This window comes from Macaca fascicularis, chromosome 7, assembly GCF_037993035.2.
Source record: "Macaca fascicularis isolate 582-1 chromosome 7, T2T-MFA8v1.1".
In the NCBI taxonomy this organism is placed as follows: domain Eukaryota; kingdom Metazoa; phylum Chordata; class Mammalia; order Primates; family Cercopithecidae; genus Macaca; species Macaca fascicularis.
The window spans coordinates 1,596,111-1,622,683 of NC_088381.1; the positions used below are offsets into that span (position 1 = coordinate 1,596,111).

General features: G+C 41.6%; 1 protein-coding gene across 4 annotated transcripts in view; it reads right to left on the bottom strand.

Annotated features, from left to right (window-relative positions):
- Positions 1–26,573, bottom strand: part of GABRG3 (gamma-aminobutyric acid type A receptor subunit gamma3) — a 568,731-nt gene that overhangs the window by 34,355 nt on the left and 507,803 nt on the right. For all 4 annotated transcript variants that reach the window (XM_005559026.5, XM_015452551.4, XM_073995285.1 and 1 more), the window contains one exon: positions 25,578–25,715. In XM_005559026.5, the coding sequence (XP_005559083.1) occupies positions 25,578–25,715 (138 nt within the window). The remainder of the gene's footprint in view (positions 1–25,577; positions 25,716–26,573) is intronic.

Here is a 26,573-nt window from a genome sequence, read left to right on the forward strand (position 1 = left end):
CACCAGTAATAAGCTATATTGGCATCATGTAATCCCTGTGTGATACGATGAGAAGCGCCTAACATGAGAAAACAGACGAGACCAAGTTGAGGACATTCTACAAAATATTTCACCAGTAGGGATCAAAAGTGTCAAGGTCATAAAAAACAAATTACCATAGATTTGAAGAGACTAAAGAGATATGAACACTAAATGCAACATGGTATCGAGAATTGGATCCTAGAACAGAAAAAATACATTAGTGGAAAAACTGGTCAAGTCTGAATAGAGACTGTAGTTTAGCTAAGAGTATTGTGCCCATGCTAATTTTTTAGTTTTGATAACCTAGCAATGGCAAAGTAAAATATTAACATTAAGGGAAAGTGAGCAAAATGTAAATAAATTCTCTTGTAAATCAAAAATTATTTTGAAGGAGAAATTTTTAAAAACCTGTTAACTTGTAAGCTTATACTCAGCAAATATATGTTCACAGAATGAAGGCAAAATAAAGACTTTCCTAGACATGAAAGCTGAATTGATCATTAGCAAACCCACACTACAATCAATGTTAGAGGAAATCTTTGGGGGTGGGGGAAGGAAAAAAAAGATACCAAATGGAAATCTGGATCCACACAAATGAAATGTCAGTCCTGGAAATGGTAACTACAGAGGGAAATAAAGTTTATTTTCATTCTATTTAAATCTCCTTAACAAAAATATTAATTATGTAGTATGATATTTAACATATGCAAAAGTAAAATATATAATCACAATAGCATAAAGTTTGGGAATGGAAAAATATAAGTGTACTCTGATAAAATTCTTACATCACACATAAAGTGGCAAAATATTTAAGGGTACCCTGTAATAAGTTCAAGATGTATACAATAAGCTCTAAAATAAACTGCTAAAATAACAAGTCAAAAAGTTATAGCTCAAAAGGTAACTATGAACATAAAATGGCATCATAAAATATGTTCAATCAATATGAAAGAAGGTAGAAGAAGAGGAAAAATGTGAACAAAAAATAGACAAGTAGAGAAGAAAAAGAACAAAAGATGAGAAAAAGGAGAAATAGAACAAAAAAGCAAGATCACAGATTAAAACCAGAAGTGTCAATAATTACATCAAATTTAAATTGTGCAAATACTCCAATTAAGTCATAGTTTTTTGATTTGGATATATAAGCAAGACCCAACTACAGGTTACCTATAAGAAAAAGAATTTAATAATAAAGACAATAGATTAAAAGTGAAAGATTAAATAAAAGTTTTACCATAGTAATAATAATCAAAGGAAGCTCAAGAGCCTATATTAATCTCAAAGTAGATTTTAGGGCAAAGAACATCGTGAGAGATAAAGAAGTTCATTTCCTAATGAAAAAGGGTCAGTGCCACAAGAGAAATAATCACCCTAAACATTCATGCACCTAATAACAGAGCTTCCGATTTCATGAAATAAAAATGGACAGAATTGCAAGGAGAAATAGATGAATCTACAATTATGCTTAGTGATTTCAGTACTTCGCTCTCAATAAATGCTTGAACATGCAGACAGGAAATAAGTGAGAATACAAAAGATTTGAACAACACTAGCAATCAACTTGACCTAATTTGCATTTATAGAACACTCCGCCCAGTGTCAGTAGAGTACACATCCTTGGTATGTGCACGTAAAATAGACCGTATTCTGAGCCCTGGGATAAGTCAAATTATTGTACACGCAATAACTTGGACAAATCTCCAGAGGATTATGCTGAGTGAAAGAAAAGAAAGAAGAAAAGTCAAATCCAAAAGTTCCGTTTTATATGATTCCACTGATACAGGATTCCCGAAATGGAGAGCAGATGAGGGGTTGAAGCGAGCTACAGAGGGAGTGCGGGTGGGAGCACAGTGGGTGTGGTATAAAAAGGTCTCAGTGAGAGGCCCACGTGGTGATCGAAATGTTCTCATCTTGACTGGATTCGTGCCTGTAATACGGTTGTGGTGGTCGTCTTTTCCCCAAAGCATTACTATCACATTGTGAAATATATATTCGGCTTCATCCCCGTTTTCTGGCATGCAACTCCAAAAAAATCCTTGGCATCTCCCAGGTGACGCCTGTTTTGTGTGCTAATAATTGACTGATGGCTGGCAGCCTGTAGGCGCCTTCAGGATGGGGCTGGTCACTTGAAAGACCGAGGCAGGATTAGAAGGCTGGGACTTTCAGCCTCACTCCCCAGCCTCGAGGGAGAGGAGAAACCTGAAAGTTAAGTTGATCACCAATGGCCAGAGGTTTAACCAACCATGCCTGTGTAATCAAGTCTCTGTGAGAGGTCCCAAAGGACAGGGTTCTGAGCACTTCCAGATGGCTGAATGTGGGGAGGCTGACGGGAACGGGAACGAGAGCTCACCCACGTGTGGATGCACCCCAACTCCATGGCGGGGAGGCTCCTGCCCTGAGACCCTTCCAGACCTTGCCCTACATATTATCTCTTCATCAGCCTGGTTATCTGTATCCTGTAAAATATCCTTTGTAATAAATTAGTAATCTGAAATTAAGTATTTCCCTGAGTTCTGTGAGCCGTTCCAGAAAATTGATCAGTCCCAAAGAGGGGGTTGTGAGAACCCCAACTTGGAGCCCATTGGTCAGAAGCTCCGGAGGCCTGGACTTGCCATGGGTGTCTTGAGTGTGGGGTGGTTTTAAGGATTGAGCCCTCCACCTTTAGGATTTGATGCTGTCTCCAGGTGGATAGTGTCAGAATTGAATAGGAGGACCCCCAGCCAGTGTCCCCTGCAGAACTGACTGCAAGCTTGAGGTGTGGGGGAAAGAGCCACACATTTGGTCACAGAAATCTGTATTGACTGTTGCTGTTGAGTGAGAGAATAGGAGAAAGCACTTTGAGTGTGTGTGTTTTTCCAGACACAGTTACCACTGGGGCAACTGAATACAGGGTGCATGGGATCTCAGTATTTTTTCTTACAACTAAATTTCAATATAAAATCATTTCTAAATAAAATCATTAAACAGCCTGTGGATCAATCAATAAATCAAAATACAAGCTACAAAGTATTATTCATTGAATAAAAATGATACTGCATATAACACTGAATGAAAATAAACTTAGTTTACATGATCAGTGGTTGTAATTTAGACTTCATGTTAAATTTGATTAGCTTCTTTGACCTAAGCCATCTAATTTTTATTATCTACATGTTACACCCTCTCCTACCTTGAGCTTGACCTTCCTTTTAGAGTGCTCTGATGCTGGTGATTGTGGCTTCGGTCCTGGAAGGGCTCACCTTGTTACTTGGCCCCTATGGGTTGAGATCCCTGAAAGCCAATGTTTGAGAATGCTTCAACATGGGTATGCAAGACTCATGGGGAAGGAAGCAAGTGTTGTCCCCTAAAAGCTGTCATTGTCTCAATATCGCATCACACTCTTCTCCTGCTTGTAGGTGATTCCAGTAAAATAAACCAGAGGTGTACCTGAAATGAAAACTCTTTGTTTCTCATCCCTAAGTGTTCAAAGGTGTTTGCACACAACCAAATGAGACAGAACTCGGACTCAGCTCTCAATATCTGAAGGATGCAGAAGATGAGGAGAGCCAGGCTGAGATGTTTCATAAGCATATTTTCCTTTGTATAAATCCATTCCGACCTTGTGTCCTAAGGCTTCGGGATTTTTCACAGGTGATGGAATCCGTTCAACCCCAGGGTGAGAGATGAGCTGTCAGGTAGGAGGCCTGACTTAAATACAGTAGATTGCAGGAGAATGAGCCTCACTTGGGATGGAACTCATTCTGTCTGGGAGAAGGGTTTAAAACGTCTCTGAGGTGACTGACATTGAGGCTCTAAAAGGCAGCCTCGAGGACTAGCCTGATGCTCGTTTCATCCCATAACTGTCTGCAGGGAACATTCCAGGAAGACTTGTAGAGCTTGCTTAGAAAAGAGTCTGTTCTGGTTACATCACTGTGGTTGATGTCTGTGCTCTTCAGGGACAAAGGTGCTAATCTGCTTCTACCACCTAGTTCAGCATTTAGAAACACACATTACTTTGGCCGGGCGCAGTGGCTCACGCCTGTAATCCCAGCACTTTGGGAGGCCAAGATGAGCAGATCATGAGGTCAAGAGATCGAGACCATCCTGGCTAACACGGTGAAAATCCGTCTCTACTAAAAATACAAAAAAATTAGCTGGGCGTGGTGGCGGGCGCCCGTAGTCCCAGCTACTCTAGAGGCTGAGGCAGGAGAATGGTGTGAACCCGGGAGGTGGAGCTTGCAGTGAGCCGAGATTGCACCACTGCACTCCAGCCTGGGCGACAGAGCGAGACTCCATCTCAAAAAAAAAAAAAAAAAAGAAACATACATTTCTTCTTATTTTCCTCAGACAGCCTCCCCAGGCTAAATCTAAGGTCATCTTTTACCTTTCCATTCCCCCTTACGTAAGATTCCTGGGTTAATTTTTTTTTTTTTTTAACAGCAAATACAAATTACACCTGCAGGTCATCAGAAATATCAGAAATGTAATGATACGGTGCATGCAGATGATCAGACTGTGGTACTGAACACTGCAAAGTGTGCACTCACTTAACCGATACAACGGGGGAATGTATCCTAAAATAAAAATAAATGAGAACATGGAGTAGGCTGGGTACATTTTTAGGACTAAATTAGCAGGTGGGGCTTAGGGAAGATCCCAACAGGAAAGGCGTCTTAGGGGCTGGGAATCTAAGGGCTGGCTTTATTTAGCATGTTTATGTAACGTCTGGCTGGTGCTGGGCCTTTAGCCCACAGATCCATTTCTCACCTCTCTCGCACCACTCTGTACCTTTCGAAGACTGACAGGTACAGCTGTTTCTGCAGCTCCCCGGTGCATGGCTGAGAGGAGTCCCAGTGGGAAATGTAGCCGGCAGGGTGGAGCAGGAGGGAAGTGAGGGCGGTTCTCCTCCCCGTCTGCCTCAGGCTGTGTGTCGGGTGCTGTCTTGGCTTCCGGGAGATGCTGTGAACCAGGCCTCTAGCAACAGTGCCCGCTGCCTCTGTCCTACCAGGCTGGGCATGAGGGTGCTTCCATCCTTGCTCATCTCTGGGTTATCTCCCTATTCCCTGTTTGTCTTCCCTGCCCTTCAGTTCATCCTTGAATTCCCTGCATTCAGTTCCCTCGTGCTCATTTCCTGGTCACGCTCTGCCCAGCTCAAATCAGCTGATGTGTAAGGTCCACTCCCCACGCAGAGAGACGTGAGCTTGCTTCTCCAAGTGCTGCTCTTCCGTGCCTCCTTGCTCTGTGTGTCCCAGACACTGACCCTCTTTTTGCAGCAGGGACACACTGTGCATCCTCTGCCAGGGACCTTGGCTCTCGAGCAGCCCAGCCGCCCAGAGTCACCTGTTCCACCAGGTCCGATGCAGCCTTTGCCTGGTGAGCTCCTCCCGTCCTTTGGGTCTCGGTTTCAAGGTCTCTTTCTGGACTTCTGGGGTGAGCTCAGGCTCCCGTATCCACATCCACTTGTGGAGAATTCTGCCTGTGGGCTTCCCTCAGCTCATCACAATTGTGACTTTGTACCTATCTGTGACACTGTGCGATTAATGTTCATCCTCCCGACAGTGAGAGCTGGGCCTGTGTTTCCTTCAGTCACTGTTTCATTGTCAGTGCCTAGCAAGAGATATTACCGATACCAGATGATTATGCAATGTCAGGCATAAATGAATGGAATGCTGGATCCCCGCTTCAGTTGGCAGCCACATGGATAAGTAGGTTAAGGGAGACATGACCTAAGTAGGAACTGCTGTGAACTCCGGTCTCCCTGCCTTTCTCACCCTTTCGCATATTCTCAGCACCTGCTGACTTTCTGATGTGCCTTGCAGATTCCAATACAACTGTATTGTTCTCCGTGCCTATCAGAATTGCCTGTTTGTTTAGTCGCCCATCATCAAAACGCATATTCTGTAAAGCAGCAGTCTAGCACGATAAAGACGCACAGCCATAGGGACTGCACTGTCTGGATTTTGGCTGTGTCCAATTTCTGTTCCACTTTCCTCATCAGTGAAAGGGGACTAATAATAGTATCCATGTCTCTTATGGTTTTTGAGAAGAAATCTTAAACGTAAAGCCCCCAGAACAGAGCCTAAGCCATGGAAAGTATCAGCGCGTGTTAGCTTCGTTTTTAAAATGTGCTGAAGTTGTAGACATTGTGTGACACTTTTCAGGCTTTTCAGAATGAGGTGAGTGAAATTCATGATTTGTATCGAATTCCTTCAATAAGAGCTACAAGCTTAATTGATGCTCATGCTTACCGCTTATCACAAATTCTCAGAACTGCACTGCCTCTTACTCCGACATAAACATTTCCATTAAAACAATAGCTTTATATCAAAAGGGAGTTGGCTGTTGAAAACAAATGCAAGCCTAATCCTTGCACTGGGGCTGGACATTTTTTTAAATTGAGAGTCCTCTCGCCAGGGACTGCATCGTTTATAGTCAGTGATTTGTCTTGCTGTGTGGCGCTAGTGTTTCAATAATGGGAGATCTGAATGGACAGGAGGGCGTCAGGAGGCCAGTCTCCCCATGCATTGTGTTTTGTTTCCTGAGACTCTTCCTGGGGAGTTTTTTGTCTGAGATCGATTAGTGCTTAGAATAAGAACAAAGAACCACTTCATTGATCTGGGTTTTCAATATCCTAGAATCAGTCTCATAACTTCGTATCAAATTAAATCCTGAACATTCTAAGAACTGTTTTAATTTGTAATTATAAATATGACAAGCGCATACCCCAAGGCACATGGGCTTGGTTGTCTTGGGATGCTGAAAACTCTGCGCTCGGCACCACTGCAGCTGGCGAGGTCTGCTCCGTGAGGAGGGGCTGATGAGCAGTATCTTCTTCCCAAGTTACAGCCAAGGCCGGACTAAGCGCAGCCACATCATGCAAAAGTGACGCTTGTGGTGGGAGTCAGAGACGAGCCTTCTGGACAGGGAGGCGGACACTCACAGTGATCGCCGCGAAAACTGTGAAGCTGCCATCTTTCTGGTAAGACCTAGGCTTCGGCTTTCCAGGGAGTTGGAGTCAAAGATGAACCCACCTCTGGCTAAGCGCGGTGGCTCACACCTGTAATCCCAGCACTTTGGGAGGCCGAGGTGGGTGGATCGCCTGAGGTCAGGAGTTTGAGACCAGTCTGGCCTCAAATAGCCTGGCCTCATGGTGAAACCCCGTCTCTACTAAAAACAAACAATTAGCCAGGCGTGGTGGCTCGCACCTGTAGTCCCAGCTAGTCGAGAGGCTGGGGCGGGAAAATCACTTGAACCTGGGAGGCGGAGGTTGCAGTGAGCCAACATCACACCACTGCACTCCAGCCTGGGAGACAGAGTGGGACTTTGTCTCAAAAAATAAATTAATTAAAAAAAAAAAAGATGAATCCACATCTAATGGAATTGGAGTTGGATGTTGCACACAATGACCAAAGAAGTAAAGGAGAAAATGTTATGCAGAAGAAAATAAAAACAAATGTTACAATCAATCACAAAGCTTTAAAATCAGAAAGAAACAAAGAATTTGGAAGCAGAGAGGAGAGTTCCCAGTCTTCTCCCCAGAAGCCAGACTAGCTATGGAAAGGCAAAGGGTAGTGTAAAAGCAGCAAACACTAGTCTCACAGTCTGAGGGAAGACAGGAACAGACACTCCATGCCAGGTGGTGGAGGGAAGGAGGGAGGGAAAGAGGGAGAAGGAAAGAAACGGAAGGAAGGGAACATGGATAGGCATATCACATAAATGACAAGTCAAGACATAAATCCAAAGAAAACACAACTCAGAGAAAAGGAAAGTGACTTCCTTGAGTTTATTCACACAGTAGCATAAGAAATGAATAATTTATAAAAATAATTTAAAATGAGATAATGAAACAATATAATGAGACAAACAGGATATCCTGATTGCAGACCTAAGTAAACAAACTTAGAACCAAAAACCGATTGCAGATGATGACTTTTGTCAGAAACATTGAGGAACGAAAAAGACAACAGTGAAGTTTCAATAATGGACTTGGAAGAAATCACAGTGAATGTAGCACACACAGGGGAAAATGGAATTAAAGCCATTAGAGGTAAGACAAAAATATGAAAGCCAGAAAGGCAATCCAATCTAAATTACCTGGTGTTCATAAGGTAGGAAACACTCACATAAAACACACAACATATCAAAAAATATCATACATGAAACTCTACCTTAATCAAAGAAAGAACACCACCAAATCTGCCAATTAAAATAATACGTACTTTTCTGAACTACAAATCATTTTCACATTTAAGCTTTTTAAAAATAAACTTTTCTCAATTAAGAATAAAGAAATTTAGGCATTCAGTAAAATAAGGCAAATTTTTTCCAAGGTGAAAACATGACTTCGGCCAAGTTCTCCAAAACAGTAATCAAGGCCTGAAGACACCAGAACAATGTCTATCAAATATTGCGGGAAAGACACTGTGACTCAGTCGAGGTATAATTAAAGAATCAATACATGGGCAGACATTCTCAAAAGGAAACAAATTCTGGAATAGAGCACCCGTGAGTCTTTCGTAAGAGAAATTACTTAAAAATAAATCCCACCCAAGTTAAGAACTCAGAGAGGAAGGAAGTATTATATCAGGAAAGCACAGTAATCACTGAATTCACTTAAATATAAACCAGTGCAAAACAACCTTGGAAAACAGAATTTTAAAAGATAACCTGGCATTTATAGAACCTAACAATGAAAACTAATAATGTAAGCACTAACTAGTCATGAGGGGGATATTGATGAGAGGAAATCTGAAAGTGACCATGTCTGTGAGAGAGAGAACAGCAGCCTCCTGCGTCTGGGTGCTGGACTGGTGCAATGGGCCAGGGCGTGGTGCTGCTCAGACCCGGCTTGGCACTCACAGACTTGGTGTTTTCCTTTTGAGCATAACATTTTCAGAGAACATCATCATCAGACAAGGATATTTTGTGACCATGATATATCAAGACCAAAAGAAGACCACTTTATCTAAACAGAGACAAAGCATAAACATTGTCTAAGCCACAAGAATCACCAAACATTTTTCTACATCCCCTATGTAAGTGGCTACTGCTCCTCTACTGATGACAGACTCAGCCTCAGCCTCGTCTTCCCTTTTAGATATGATTTATTATGATACCCAAGCATACAATTACCTCTTTTCTGGACATTTCCTTCTGAAAAGATGAAGTCTACATACTTTACCCTATCCACTAAGCTAAATAAAACCAATAAACCCACACGTTGATATGAAATAAGCATAATGCTTTGAAATCCGGAGAAGACCAGCTAGGGACTTCAGGACTTGAGGAAAGACATGAAAATTATTTCCCAGGGTTGTCTTTTTGCATCACATAACCCAGAATAGGGGCTGAAAAAGCCAGCAACCTGGAAGCAGCAGCAAGTACAGACCAAAAAGCAATACCCAACAAAGGCTGATTCTCTTTAGGTAAAAACACAAGAAAGTGGCAGCCTCACACAACAGAACACTTTTAGACAGTAACTACCCGATTCCAGCCACACATCCCAGAAAAAGCCTGTGGCCCCAGCCTCACTCACTCCTGCCAAGGCCAAATAAGGAAGCTAGGCCTGCCCAGTGTTCTGTTGTAATGGGATCCCCAACTCCTCCACTAGGGCAGCATGAGAGAAGGTCAAGAGAGGACCCAAGACTTCCATACCTTCTAGGTGGCCACAAGCGCTTCTGGCACAGTGTCAAATCCAAACCCCTCCAAGCCAGGGTGGTAGCAGAGGAGGCCTAGTGCAGAAATCAAATTCCTACCTCTGCCTAGAAAGACCAAGGAGCACCTCACCCATGGAATATCGCTGAAGGCCAAGTAGGTCACCTGGACTTCTACCCCACCCCGCAAGTAAGGAGGCAATGTCCTTCCCTCCTCACTAGAGCAGTGTCAAAAGAGGCTTCATACAACATTTTAGAAAGATTCAGAGCCTAATAGTAAAACATCCAAAATGTCCAGCTTTCAATAAAAAACAGTTTGCTACACAGAGTATAAGAAAGAGACAATCAACAGATGCCAGCACCAGGGTGACAAAGATGTGAGGAATTTTACATGAATTTTTAAAGTTGCCATCACAAAATGCTTTCACAAGTGATTACACACACTTTGGAAACAAATAGAAAGTCTCAGCAAAGGTAGAGGAGACACAAAAAGAATCAAACGAAAATTTGAAACTGAAATGTATGATAAACAAAATTAAAAATTCCATGGATGAGATCAACAGAACACACGGGAGATCAGTGGAAAGAATTATACAACAGACTTTCCTTGTCTTGAGTCTTCTAATTTATGTTGATAGTTGAAGCAAATATTGTAAAACTGTTCAATGTGGTTCTAAACGTATGTGTATCCAAGAGAATTCAAATCAGGGTCTCAGAGAGATATTTGCATACTCATGTTCACAACAGCATCATTCACAATAGCCAAGTGGAATCATCTCAAATATCCATCAAAGCATGAATGAATTTTTAAATATGGCATATACTTACAATGGAATATTATGCAACCTTAGAAAAGAAGCAAATCCTGTCACATGGCTACAACATGGATGAACCTCCAGGACGTTATGCTAAGTGAAATAAGCCAGCCACAAAGGGACAAATATTGTATGATGCCACTTACATGAAGTTTCTAAAGCAGTCAAAGTCATAGAAAGAGAAGGTAGTAAGGTGGTTCCCTGGGCTGGGGGAGGAGGAATTAGTGTTTAGTGGCTATAGAAGATGTAAAATGAGATGTGGCTTCTATACTACATTTAAACTGATAAAATGTCCGTACTAGTAGAGTGTGAAATAAAAGGCATCAAAACGTGTGGGATACAGCTAACGTTGTGCTTAATGAGGGTTTTATAGCACTAAATGTACACTTCAGGAAAGAAGAAAAGTCTGAAATCAATAATCTAAACTCCCACTTTAAGAAATCGGAAAAACAAGAGCAAAATAAACCCAAATCAAGTAGAATGAGGGAAACAATAAAGAACAGAAATTAATGGAATTGATGACTCAGAATGATATAGAAGAAAAACAAGAAACAAAGAGATAATTCTCCAAACGTATCAATAAGATTAACAAACCACTAGGATAACTGGCCCCCCCCAAAAAGATAATAGCAAATTACCAATATTGGAAGTAAAACATAAAACTACCGATCTTGTAAGGACATCAGAGGGATAATCAGGAATAGTGTAACAACTTCTGAAACATAAATGTGGTAACTTAGATGAAATAAACCAATTTCTAGGAAAGGACAAACTGCCCTAGTTCACCCAACATAAAATAAGGCATTTGGATAGTCTTATAATCATTAATAAATTGAATTCATAATTTAAAAATTCCTGAACAAAAAGTCTTCAGTCCCATATTACTTCCTAGAGAATTCTACCAAATGTTTAAAGAAGAATTAACACCAACTCTACACAAACTCTTCCAGGACGTATGAGAGGAGGGAACACTTCTCTCTTCATTTTATGAGGCCAGAGTTACTCTCATAAATATTTAAAACTCTTAACAAAATATTAACAAATATTATCAAATTTATGCAATATTAATACCAAATTAATAATATTAATATTGTACTGTTAATAATATTAACAATATTAATATTTTGTTAAGAAATTTGCATTAATATTTATGAGAGTAATTATACCCTCAGTAACTTATAGACATAATTATTTACAATGACCAACTGAGATTTATTCCAGGGATTTGAGGTTGGTTCAATATTTGAAAATCAATCAATGCAACCCATAATATTAATGAAGAAAAAATCATATGATCACATGAAATGGTAAAGAAAAAGCAGACAAAATTCAACATCCATTCTTTTATAAAAGCAAATAACCATGGCTTCCTGATAAAATCCACTCGAGAGCCAAACCTTAGTCCCTCAAACCTTCCATCCAAACACCTAAGACCTACAATAATTCCTTTATTTCCCTCTTACTGAGGTGCCCCATGGTTCCCCATGATATGTGTTCTTTCACTGCAACAAGTAATCATCCCAATCAATCAACTGTCAGAGTGTTCTTAACAATCTCTGGCTGGAAGGTATTGGCGTTACTTCATTTTTCATAGTGTTGAGACTATTGATTCTGTCTAAAATTGAAGAATATAGCTAATAATCACTCTATCTCTGAATCTTTTGAAAATGTTTTTCTTAACTTCAGAGCAATCTTTCAGATAATAATATATTTCTATCTCTGAATCTTTAAAATTGTTTTTCTTAACTTCAGAGCAATCTTTCAGAAAGTAATATATTCGTTGATTTAAAAAACCCCACTTGTTTGAAGTTTTAATTCCTCTATTTTCTTTTTTTATTCTAATAGAATCCAGAAAAATCCCAGTTACTTTTTAAAATAACATCAGTCGTACAAAATTGTTATCAAACATTGCTACATTTTCTGTCTGCATATTGGCCTATGAATCTGTCTGTGTGAATTCAATGAAGATCGTTTTTGAAAGGCATCTACCTGATATTAGCTGTGATTTTTACTAGGAGATAGAATTTAAGTTTTTTTAAAAAATACTATCATGTTTATCCTTTTCTCCATTTTTGAAGTTTTTTTAAAAATATGAAATCAAGTCTATTGTATGAAAAAGAGTATGTCTCATGGTAAAACAAAACTCTGGAAACATATATACCAAGATATTAACAAAGACTGGTGGAGATGGAGATTTGTTGTTTTCTTCTACATATTTTTCTGTGATTTTAAAGATTTTTTAAAGCAAAATTTTAAATCATTTGGAATATGCATCAATATTTTGAGAAGAAAGAGAAACATTATGAAGATATGAGAGAAAAGCCACCACTACAATTTTGTCACAAGGGTATTTTTTATTTTGATGCATATCCACACCCCAGTACAAACACATAAAACAATATAGAAGATTTTATATAACTATTTTTACCTAACATCATATTATCAGCATTTTCTTTTTCAAAAGGACTAAATCTTTGTTAGTCTTCTTATTCAATACAAATTGTCCTTTTTCTTAGGGGTTGTTGAACAGCTTGTGAATTGAAGACACAGAATCTCATAGATGGCAGACAAGTTAAACAGGAAGTGCAGGGCCTAAGGCCGGCCTTCACATGCACAGAGTGAGTGCACAGCTGTCTGTGAGTGGTTCTCTCATCAATATAAACAACAACATGAATATATGTCTTGAACAAATAAATATTCTACTTTATAAAAGCAAATCTACTTGTGAAAAAAACAATATCACTGCATGGAATCAGCAGTTATTTTGAAGACTGATTCCCTAAAATATACTGGGGCCTCCAGCTTAGTTAAAATGGCAGAAAGAAAAAGAACCCTGTGCTAGGCAGGGGCTGGGATAGGGCTTCCAGGCCCAACTGCTCTCTCTCCTTAGACTTGCCCCGGATCCCACAGCCAGGGCTGGCAGCTGCTGCAGTCACCCTGGGCTGCATGCTTAGCCAGCTTATGATGTCCTGGGAGCAGCGCATTAACTTCACATCATCTTCAGATTCTTTTGAAGTCAGACTTAAACCGAGACCAAAGCATGCTTTTTATGCTCCTTTTATCTGTGACTTTATTACAGAAGAAATAAAGAGCCATTGGAATGTGCCCTCTCTTTCTACTTGACACATACTCAGGGAGCGATGATGAATTCCAAGCCAAGTCTATGACTCTAAGTCCTCATTAAAATTGGGGGCTGGCTAGCTACTTTTTAAAAAGACTTTGTTCTAACTTGAGCGTAATTAGTCCTGACAAATGGGCTAATCACAATGCTGTGCAACTCTGGATGAACTCCAAACCGCTAGAGCTTTATGTTTTGTATTGACGAAACAAAGGCTTTTGGTATAAAAGACCAATAAATTACCCCAACATGGTTTGATAACAAGGCTTTGATAAATAAAATTACACAAGTCATATGGGATATGACTAAAAAATAAATTCTGTAAATAACAGTAGCATTGGGCACATGGGGTAATAAGAAGAAAATGTAGAGCCATGCAAACGGCCCAAACAGCCCACATATTTGAAGTATGAACACAGGGAGTAACAGAGTGACTTTCGAATGTCCTTGTCATTCTTACTTCAGTGAGGCTCGTCCTCAGACTCTGCGGCTTCTTTGTGTTCATCTGTTGTTTGTTCTGATCGAACTTTTTTTTTTTTTTTTTTTTTTTGAGACAGAGTCTCGCTCTGCAGCCCAGGCTGGAGTGCGGTGGCGCGATCTCAGCTCACTGCAAGCTCTGCCTCCCGGGTTCACGCCATTCTCCTGCCTCAGCCTCCTGAGTAGCTGGGACCACAGGCGCCGCCACCTCGCCCGGCTAGTTTTTTGTATTTTTTAGTAGAGACGGGGTTTCACCGTGTTAGCCAGGATGGTCTCGATCTCCTGACCTTGTGATCCACCTGCCTCGGCCTCCCAAAGTCCTGGGATTACAGGGGTGAGCCACCGCGCCCGGCCCTGATCGCACTTTTTTACTGGTAATTACTTCTTTGAGGAGTAGACAGTTAAGCATTACATGGACCTATAATTTTTACACTTTATTGTCCTTACACTTGATTTTTACCATAAAATACTAACTGAACACAAGTATATACTGGTCTTACTGCCAATCAGCAGATGTTTGAAATCCAAAGATTCATGCATGGATAGCTTAAAGGAAGTAAGAAAACAAATATCAACTGTAGAATCTAGGTGGTAGTAGAATTTTTTGGTTTCTGTATGATGACACATGAGGTGATACTCAAGGAAAACCCCTATGGACAGGAAAATAGATGTGAATTTTGAGTTGTGATTGCAAGGAAAACATTAGCCAGGACTGGACCGGGCTGCCTGTCTGAGACTGGGAGGTGCTTGGCTGCCAGCAGAGCTGACGGCATGGCTTCTTGAATTATGATTTTTTCTTCCCTGGGAAGAGTCAATAGGTTGACTGAATGACAGTTTGGATACCCTCTGGGAAGGGGAGCCCCCAGGCCTTTGAAGGCAGGGGCCTCAGTGTGGGGCTGAAGCTATGCCAATGGGGGCTAAGGGCGTGGGGCTTGCATGCGTCCATCCAGACCAGCGTGGGCATCTCAGCAGCACAGCCAGGAAGGAGGGCATGAGAGTGCCCCTGCCAAGAGCCAGGTGCTTGCGAAACAACAGCATTCCTGCATTCCTCTCATGTGTGGTGTTCTGATAAATGGAGCGAGTCTCCTTCTGGTTTAGAGCAAATCAGAAGGAGAAGGTGAACTACTAAGTCCAATGTAGTACGACTCTGACGACAGACATCTTCAATGGCCACAGAAAAGGGGCAAGAGCCGTGTGTTGGGGGGGTGGGGGGGCAGCGGCAGGACAACGGCCACACAATTCCCATGCTCCTGTCTCTGTCAGTTGTTTAGCAATAGAGTCTAAAAGATAAATATATCTTTATTTGTTATGGAGAGCGAAGTGAGAACCGAGCAACATCCAAAGAGCAGTGCTGTTGTCCAAGGAACGTTGGGGTCTGGAGGGAACTATTTTGGGTAAATTCAAAATTTCCCGCACAGAAGTGTCTGATCAGTGACAACCAGTTGAAATAGAACCATTAAGAAAAGTTTCATTGGACAAAGAGGATAATCACCCAGGTTATCTGATTGATGGCTACCATGACAATAATGGCAAAGAGAGATTGACCCTGGCTGGCAAAGGCTTCATTATCTCAGGAAACGGGCCTGCATTTCTCCAGATTCTATGTTGATTAAGACGGAAAATGGACGTCTGGCCAAGAGTCTTCACGTGAGCTGGATGGACGTCACCTATGTAAGCTCCTGAGTCCCCAGGGGACTCCTAAGGAATCAATTCCTCACCTAGGCAGCCAGCCTCCAAATAGGTCCATGGCATCCCTCGTCTGCACAGAAGCCGTGTGGACTGTTAAAATCTGAATCCTGCTGAAAGCTTACAGTATTTTCATAGAAAACGAATTTGTGGTAAGCTACATGCCTTTAATATGTGATATTTATTAAAAATAAATATCAACCAACTAAAATCAATCTGCTCTGCCCCTTTCAAAAATTTTGGTTCATATATTTGTATCCATATGGCAAAACTAGGCTTATCTGAAAAGTACATAAATGGTGTTGGGAAAACTGGCTAGCCATACACAGAAAACTGAAAATAGACCCCTTCCTTATACCTTACACAAAAATTAACTCAAGATACATTGAAGACTTAAATGTAAGACCTAAAACCATTAAAAACCCTAGAAGAAAACCTAGGCAATACCATTCAGGCATGGGCAAGGACTTCATGACCAAAACACCAAAAGCAATGGCAACAAAAGCCAAAATAGACAAATGGGATGTAATTAAACTAAAGAGCTTCTGCACAGCAAAAGAAACTATCATCAGAGTGAACAGGCAACCTACAGAATGGGAGAAAAGTTTTGCAATCTATCCATCGGACAAAGGGCTAATATCCAGAATCCACAAAGAACTTAAACAAATTTACAGGAAAAAAACAAACAACCTCATCAAAAAGTGGGCAAAGGATATTAACAGACACTTCTCAAAAGAAGACATTTATGCAGCCAACAAATATATGAAAAAAAAGCTCATCATCACTGGTCATTAGAGAAATGCAAATCAAAGCCACAATGAGATACCCTCTCATGTCAGTTAGAAAAGCGATCCTTAAAAAGTCAGGAAACAACAGATGCTGGAGAGGATGTGGAGAAATAGGAAAGCTTTTACACTGTTGGTGGGAGTGTAAATTAGTTCAACCATTGTGGAAAGCTGTGATGATTCCTCAAGGATCTAGAACCAGAAATATCATTTGACCCAGCAATCCCATAACTGGGTATATGCCCAAAGGATTATAAATCATTCTACTATGAAGACACTTGCACACATACATTTGTAGTAGCACAATTCACAATAGCAAAGAGCTGAAACCAACCCAAAGGCCCATCAATGATAGACTGGATAAAGAAAATGTGGCACATATACACCATGGAATACTATGCAGTCATAAAAAATGATGAGTTCATGTCCTTTGCAGGGACATGGATGAAGCTGGAAACCATTATTCTCAGCAAACTAGCATAAGAACAGAAAACCAAACACCGCATGTTCTCATAAGTGGGAGCTGAACAATGAGAACACATGGACACAGGGCAGGGAACATCACACACCAGAGCCTGGAGGGGGGTGGGTGGATGGGGGAGGGATAGCACTAGGAGAAATACCTAACGTAGATGGCAGGTTGATGGGCGCAGTGAACCACCATAGCACGTGTATACCTATGTAACAAACCTGCATGTTCTGCACATGTATCCCAGAACTTAAAGTATAATAAAAAAAATTTAAAAAGTGCCTTGTTGGATAAATTTTAAATAATGAAACTATTAATACAAACAGGAGTGAAATGTAGCTACTAAAATATCAAAACAATATATTCACTCCTATGTCTCCTTAATGCTTCCATATTAATTTTTCTAAGATGACAACTAAATGTTTGCAATGGGATATATTTATCCTTTAGACTCATTTGCTAAACAAATTAAGGGTTATTTTCTCTTCCAAACATTCACGTACTTTCTTTGAGCTAATTACTTTGCTAGCTCCCTGGGACACCAACAGGTGGATTCATTGGGAAAGGTATAAAATGAATGCCAGACAATGACTGCTGTCTGCTTTCAAGCTCATTAATCCTCACAAAGTCCTTATCTCTGAGGCCAGCATGAGAATTGTCCTGCCCATTTTGCAGATGAGGAAACTGAGTCTCAGAAGTAAGACAGTGATCCAAGACGATGTATCTTATGAGTGCAGGCCTGGAATTTAAACCCAGGTAGGATGGCTCCAGCATCATATTCTCAGCCTCTGTCTTCCAAGTCCTCCTTGGTTACAATCACGGTACGATGCTATGTGCTAAATGTCACCATGGGGCAAAGTCAGGGCATTCTGGAAGTAAATGGCTGTCAACCCGTCCTGGGCTTTGAGGGGTGTGGGAGCAGCTCCTGAAAATGGCCTCCTGGAGGAATGACATCAATGCTTAAAAGCCCAGGGACTACTGAGTTATCCGGGTGGGCTCGGAGGGTATGGGAGTGTGGCATGAGTGCTTGCTAGGACGTGGGCAGGGAGTGCTCCAGGAGCTTCAGCTCAGGTGTCAAGGGCTGTTTGGCTTTTATCCAGTGCAGGTTTCTCCTAGAGTGCTGTGCTCTACAGCTATCTCGAGGCTACAGGACGGCTCGCCCTCGCATTTCATGAACAAAGATACTTTTAAGGTTCAGATTGCCATTTGTGTCATGGGATAGTGGCCTGGCTACCTTAAAGGGCTGTAGTATCATCAAAAGAGCATGTGAAACAATGAGTGTGCCTGAGCATCTTAAGCGTGGCGATATTCCAGAGAAATACTTTCCAGAGCCCTAAATCTCAACCAGAATGTACTTTTATAATTTTAAATCATCATACTCGCTTATGTCATGATACAGATTTAAGACTTTCCTTCCAATCAAGTATTGGAAGCAGTAATATGATTCTACAGTGGAAAAATGATATAAAATATCTTCCATGCCAGGGGATATCTTGTTTGGTATATACAGTCCAACACCGGGGAGGTAAATAAAATGTTCTGGAAACCGGGGGTGAGATACCGGAAGTCAAGTTAACTCTTTGTGGCATTGACATCGTGGAAAAGCCACTGGACTCAGAATGAGAGGGTCTAACGCCAGCCACAGCACATATTGGGTGCACCACTGAAGGCCGTGCCTGAGATCTTGCTGAGACTGGTTCCTCATCTATAAATAAAGCTATTGGCCCGTGTCCTACCTTGCTCAAAGTACAGAGCAAGAGCCAAATGAAAACCATAAAATGCTCTTATGCAGACGTATTACTGTCATCATATATTAAATGCTATAATTTATTCAGGTCCCATGGAAGGAGTAATTAATTAAATCTGATTTTAAAAAAAACAGACATATTCAGATATGATTTGTATCACAGGATTTCAATTTTCTTAGTGAGGCCGGGCGCGGTGGCTCAAGCCTGTAATCCCAGCACTTTGGGAGGCCGAGACGGGTGGATCACGAGGTCAGAAGATCGAGACCATCCTGGCTAACACGGTGAAACCCCGTCTCTACTAAAAAATACAAAAAACTAGCTGGGCGAGGTGGCGGGCGCCTGTGGTCCCAGCTACTCGGGAGGCTGAGGCAGGAGAATGGCGTGAACCCGGGAGGCGGGGCTTGCAGTGAGCTGAGATCCGGCCACTGCACTCCAGCCTGGGCGACAGAGCAAGACCCCGTCTCAAAAAAAAAAAATAAAAAATAAAAAAAAATTTTCTTAGCGGACGAGCAGTTCATTAGACCAAGAAGAGGTTTTCTCCGCATTTCCTGTCTGAATTAGAGATGGAGGATGACTCACAGCGGGTTTGAAAGATTTTTCACTCAATCCTGTGAACAAAGATACTGACGCTATTTTTAAAATTATGACTTTCAAATCCAGACTGATACATTACCCAGATTGCATTCAGAAAAATATGACAAAAAGCCAAGAAGAAACCACTTTTTGAGTTTCTTCTACAAGAGCTATTTAAACATATATTCCTATTTGCATTCAAGATGTAATCTCACTATAGCATCCTGCTGGAGCAGTCTCATTGAATACAGTGCTGGCAGCTGACTTAGTGGATGATTACTGAAGAAAGACAATGCGTAAATCTCTCAAGTCTCCCTCACAGGAACAACATTGAGTCAATAATCATAGGCAATATTTGTGTATCTATACCGGCAATTATGTGCTCGGCATGCCTTCATTCACTGAAATTCACAATACCCATATAAAGGAGGAGGCAGTTTGCCCCTCGCTTATGAGGGGAGTGCAGGGACGGGTCAGAGGAGTTGCCCAGGGTCACAGAGCAGGTAAGTGGTGCGGCTTCGTACAAGCAGTGCGGTCTGACTCTAGCACCGGAGCTCCTGCCCTCTGCGCTCCCTCCCTCCCAGTGGGCACTGCCTGGGGAAATATATGTACTTTTTAATTAGCTGGAATATTAAACACACAATATCAAACACTTTATATAGAGAATCATTTTTTGGAGTTTGGAGAACTCCTTACAGAAGCTTCTACACATAAAGACTGAATCAACTTCCAAAACATCAGATGTCCACATCAAGCCATGTGGCTTTTGCCACAGCCATGGGAGAGCAGCCTTTCTCCTGACCGTTTTGACGATTTGACCGTAATAACTAGTCTCTGGGTGGGGGAGCCTCTTCGTGGTCGTAGAATAAACCAGGCACCAGAGGGAAAGCTCCTAGTGCAATGAGTCTGGAGCCCCAGGCTTCTTCCTTGATCTCTTCCTGTGACCTCGGGGAGCCTTTGCTAGGATCACTTCCACTACAAAGCCGCTCCGAGCGTGCTCTGAGCCTGACCTGAGCGCCCTCAGCTGGCAGGAGGTATGCCCACTGCAAAGCCGCCTTCATATTTCCAGTCCTACCTCACAAACCTGCTGTGGGTGAGAAAAAAGCGTCGCGCATTCTACCCGAATTATTGTAGACAACTGGACTCAGGTTCAAACGGGCATTACGGCAGCCTTGATATGGCAAAGATATGGATTAACCTGCAAATGCCATAAAGGTTTTACACAGGGAGAGAAGCAGCTTGCTAGAGAGAGCATAGAGTCAATCTCCTTCTCTTTTCCTGTTTTTCTTTAGCCCGAACACGTCATTAGTTCACCATTATTTTTATTGGCTTTTTAATAGAATATTCTCTGTTTCTTTTCACATTTGGAATTCCACTGTCTTCTGGTTGCCATGATTTCTGGTAAAAAGTCAGATACCTGTGTTATTTTTGGGTTTTGATCATTTGGCCACAGTGCACTTTTTGTATGAACATCTGTAAAAAAAAAAATTTTATTATCCTTCAAGCGGGGGCTCTTCATTCTCTTTTCCAGGCCAAAGATTGGGACTAATCATCTTAATACCATCAGGGGCTGGGGTGACTGAAGGCTGAGCTGCAGTTTCACAGGCTTTTTAGTCTCTTTTGCACTCGCTGTACAGGTAACTCCGGGGGCTGTAGCTCCAGCGGCATGTTCACCGCGACCCCCTTCCCGGTGCATCCTCAGTGGTGCGCTTTCCTTATCTTGCCCTCCCTGACAGAGTCTGCTTTTCAGACCCCTTCTCCTTGTTTTCTTCACTTTCTTCTTTTCACAGTTTTGAAATTCAGAAAATGTCTGGAGTATAGAGTCCACTTATCTTTCCTTCCTTTCTCTCTGAGATAATGGCTCATGGGTATTGTAACGATTGACTCACTGATGCACCAACCCAAGAGGATAACTTTCCATAGCCACCTTCTTTCCAGACTCGTAAAGTGGATTTTCATCGCATCATATGCAGGGTACACAGGATCACCATGTGTAATCACTGACCATGTTCACCGATCACCTGGCTGAGTGGTGCTCACCAGACGTATCCCCTGTGCATCTTCTTCCTTTGTCTCCTCCTGTGCTCTTTGGAAGAAAGTCACCAGGTGCAGCCCACAAGTGAAGAGTGGGAGCTATGCCCTGCCTCCCTGAGAGAATAACATCTACATAAATCATGTGAAATTCTGCATGGGGGATTTGTCTGGGTTCTCCCATGTAGGTATGTATGTATTTATTCAATCATTTATTTGCATCAGTGTGGCCTCATAGATATTGATTTTTCTTCTTGGGTTATAATCCAATACTACTGTATTTATCTTGCTGCTCACATTTTTTGGCTTTGACCGTTGTAATATCTTTTAGTTGCATCTGTTGATATAGCCCCATGATTTTGTGTGTAGGTGGGTGGGGGTGAGGTGAGTGGTTAGCGTGTCTTAATTTCTGGAACTGCAAGATTCTCTAGGCTCATCTTGTATATTCCCTGCTGCAGCCTCACAATCTGCCACTTTTCCAAGGAGCCCTGGTTCCTTTAACTGGAGAATGATATGAGAAGCCAAGATCTGGGCACTAAGGGTGCTTATTGCTCCTGCAGTGTTGTTGCTCCTAGGACTTCTCAGCTGACACAGCAGGAAATATGTGTGTGTGTATCAACTCATGCATGTATGCATATCCATATATATTGAGCTTCTTTTTAATTAACAACATTTATTGAAAACCAAAGCTGAACGTTTTACCATCAGCCTGTTTCCAATAATTCCAAGATATATACTTCCTTGAAATCGCTGCAGGTTATTCTCAGTGATGGTATGCCTACAGATATTTTAAATTATTAGAATAAAAAAAGTAAGAGGTTTACTTCTTATTGCAATTGGTAGATAGATATAGATATATAGAAGAGATAACAAAAAGTTTCTGATTTGCTGGGCACAGTGGCTCACACCTGTAATCTTAGCACTTTGGGAGGCCCATAAGGGTGGACCACCTGAGGTCAGGAGTTCAAGACCAGCCTGGCCAACATGGTGAAACCTTGTCTCTACTAAAAATACAAAAAATTAGCCGGGCGTGGTGGCAGGAGCCTGTAATCCCAGCTACTTGAGAGGCTGAGGCAGGAGAATTGCTTGAACCTAGGAGGTGGTGGTCGCAGTGAGCCGAGATCATGCCATTGCACTACAGCGTGGGTAGCAAGAGTGAAACTCCGTCTCAACAACAAAAAAAGAAAAAACAAGTCTCTGATTTTTATTATGCACGGTGGCCTTTGGCTAGTGCAAAGGAAAGGTCAGCTGCAATTGTCCTTGGAGAATAGTTAAGGAAGGCACAAACACTGCACAGACACTGTTCAAGACCATCAGTAACCTAACCAAGCACACTGTTGTGCCAGTCAGAAGTCCAAGACACTTGGACTTACTAGGAAGTCCAAGTAAAATGGATGTGTCTGGGATAAAGAGAACATCTCATTTCCCAATGCAATTGAAATGCTACTCTTCATAGTGTGCTAAACTTTCTGGGTTACTGCCATGGGTTAAATTGTATTCACCCAAAGATGTTAGAGTCCTAACCCACAGTACCGTGAACATGACCTTATTTGGAAATAGAGCCTCTGAAAATGGTTGAGGTCATGAAGGCAGGCCTAATCCAATATGACCAGTGTTTCTATAGAAAGAGGAAATGCAGACACAGAGATCGACACCTCCAGGGAGAAGACAAAAGAACAGAATTCACTTCTTGCATTCGCTGCACATTAGAAGGACATGGAGAGAATACTACCTGCAAGCCAACAAGAGAGGCTGGAGCCGATCCTTCCCTCACGGCACTCGGAAGATGCCAGGCCTGCCATCTTGATTTTAGACTTCCAGCCTCCAGAGCTGAGAGACACGTTTCTGTCGTTTGAGCCACAGTTGGTAGAACTGCGAAAGCAGCTCCAGGAAACTAATTCAGTGACTAATGTTTTTGAACAGTCTTTGTGCATTTTAAATAAACATATTTAATATATTACATTCAAGTCTCAGAATGTCATAAATAATATTTTTTGATATTCATGTTATCCCAACAGAGAAAAGTGGGTCCAGTCAAATAAACGCAGCTGTTTAGGGCTCTGCCCAAAGCATGGCGGGCCACAGTAGCTACAGTGAGAGGATGGTGGGAGGCAATAAGAGACACAGACCACCTCCCAGGGCCTGGACTTGGCAATGCACCTGCAGGCTTCACATCTTGTTATCCTGATTCTGAGGTTTCCCAAAGTGTTTCCATTTCACAGATAAGTTCCCTAGTAGAATTATTTACATAAGCTTGAAAACTTGGCACAATCATGTCCATCCTTTTCAAACTTTACAACGACTTGTGAGAACCAAGTAGACAGTGTTGCAAATGCTTTCGTTTTCTTGGAAAAAAGGGATTATGTAAGTAAGTGTGTTATTGCTGTAGTCATAATTTTGAGTTAGGAGATTGAGAAACAAGGAATAACATTTGCCTATAAAAAGGCATTTATCTGACAGGGATCCTTTCAAATGCCATCACAGCCCCATGGGTGATCCTCCACATTGTGAAAATGTCAATCACATTTAGCAAGCAATGGTGTTTCATGAATATTCATTAAACAGTGAACTGTTGACACCTGAATTGACGCTGGATATGGCCTGAAAACACGCAACAACACACCCCAGTTGCAGGCAGAGTGTGACTTCTCATGCTTGTGGGCTCCAGCTACCATGCGTCCGTCACGAGCATAAGAAATGGGAATTTTTTTTATTATCCTAAGGACATTTTCCTTACAAGTGTAATTATACAGAAGATCGAATATGGTTGTAAAACTTACTAAAAATATGACTTTAGAGATCGATTATAATTTCTTTAAGAGCCACAGTAACACCTAGCACAAGAATTGCCCAGACTGTTGCCTCAAATCTGTTGTCTCCTTCTATTTGTCACTTTTCTGAGCTAGTATTTGCTTGCAATCAATTTCAAAATCCCCTGAGTTAGATGGGTTCAGCTTAACTTTGCATTTCCTTTTGTTTTGAGAACACCAGGAAAGGAGAAGCAGTGACCTTTGGGATGTAAATGCTAGAGCAGTCCTCCCTGCTGCTTGGTAACTCCCTTCAGGCAGCCTTAGACCCCAAAGGTCTGCTGGTGCATTGCAGCCTTTAAGACAGGGAATTACATGACCAAGGTAGGTGCCTCTTAATTGGCAGCAAGCATCCCAAAACATTTCCCTTTGCACTGCCTCCGCAGTTCATTTACATAAATTGTGGTGTTCCATTATTTAACATTGTCATTGTTTAACATTTAAACACAGATCCCATTTCTTACATTTTCCACCATGACACCCATAGAGAATCTTTTGTTTTTCTCCCTTAATCAGGTAACTTTTTCAGGACTTTTCTTGATGTGTCAATAACTCTCTATTTTACAGTGGTATCAAGAATTAAGACTGGGCTTTAAAGATATTTACCATTAATTCTCAAAACTGGCATCTTAATCTACTCACCAATAAAATAAATTATTAGATAATTTTAAGAGCCAACAAATTCTTCATACTAACAAATAATATCAGTAGAAAAGCTGACTCTACCCCCATCTGCACCCCACACCCTGCCAAAGGAAAATCAGTTGTGAAAAAGTAGACCCTAGGAATAATGAAATACCCAAACCAGAAAACAACAACATAAGACATAAGACAAAAAGCAAAACAAAACACATTCACATATATTCATAGGCAGAAGAAGTCTTTCTATTTAATTACAGGATTTTGAATATGCATGTAATAATCACTTCATAAAATCAAATTGGTAGGTAATTATTGCACTCCATCATTGAAAAAGAAACTCAAAGTTAAAGATAAAACTTAGAGTAAATAAAAAGAATTGAAACTCAAAGGACATGTCAAACCAGCTTCTTTTATGTGTGGATTCTCAATAATATCTGATTCTTCTTGTGCATGGAAATTTGCAGAATTCTCCCCATCAGTAAAATTGGTTTGTGTAAATATGGTCAGTAGTGAGTTAGGTTAAGTTTATAGCTAGGTTTATAGACATTATGCAAACACAGCCTGGATTCAAAAATATGAATTAATTCTAATCATCCCTCTCCCATACCAATTAAAACATTACAACACAGTTTCACTTTGAATCACTTGTTTTGTCTCCAGAATCACTAATGTATCATGGTTACCCGAAAGGCTGGGACATTAAGGATATGACTACATATGGCCTTAGGCCTCGCTGAATTTTGAGAGCTATGCCTCTTTCAGTAAATTCCTACCTGCAGACGTTGTCACGATTTCTGTGGTGTTTCTGAGGCCCATGAAGTCAAACTGATAAAGCCGCCATGATTTCTGGTCAGCCGCCTCCACTGAATTTTTTCTCCATCTATAAATCATTTCTTCTTTGGGATAGCCATCTAAAAATACAGAGCAAACATTAGCGCTTGAAGGTACACATTTATAAATCATTAAAGTGAAAATTATAATTCTGATCAATGAATAGGAGTTAAACTTTTAGGCCATATGTGCTCTCTCAATTTTACTCCAAGACACAGAAACTCGAAAAATGAACGGCCAAATGCCACCTAATCCCACTGCAGATTTTCACGAACGGCCAGGCGCTCCACCACATAGGCCTGGCCACTGACAACACACAGGGGGTGGTTCATTTCTTTAACCTTGGAGAGCCGCAGCTGCCGTCGGCCTTCAAGGAGTGGAGGTGCTTGTCAATGGCTCCCAGACTCTGAGTCCTCGCCATGCAGATCTAACTACATGGCCCATGCCCATACACCTTCTACCCTTCCCCAGAATGTATTCCATCCAGATCTCAGGAAAGAGGAACTCAGTAAGGTAATCACTCCAGGATTCGATAGACCCTTTTTCCTTTCAGTCTCCAGCTTTGATAGGTGAATACTGACCTGCTTCAGGGACCCTTTCTCAGGTGGTTACTGACTCCAGGAACCTGGTGGCTTCTGCTGCCTGGGGCCCAGACTGGTGACTGCCTAGACCATGGCATCGGGCAGGGGCTCTGTCCCGCCCTGTGGGCGCTGTCACCAGGGGTCCCTGGCTCCCTGAGCCAGAGCTGGATATTTGCCAGATGGCTGCTTTTCTGCCTGCATCTGTACTCCTGAATTCCCCACTTCTGAACCATGCTTGGAATAACACCACCCCCTCTCTGCTGGAGCTCTATGGCCTGGTGCACCTGCCCTCTTTTTCCCGCCTGATCTGCAGGCTCTGCCGCTGTGTCCGCCCCACGGGGCGTGCCCTACTCTCAA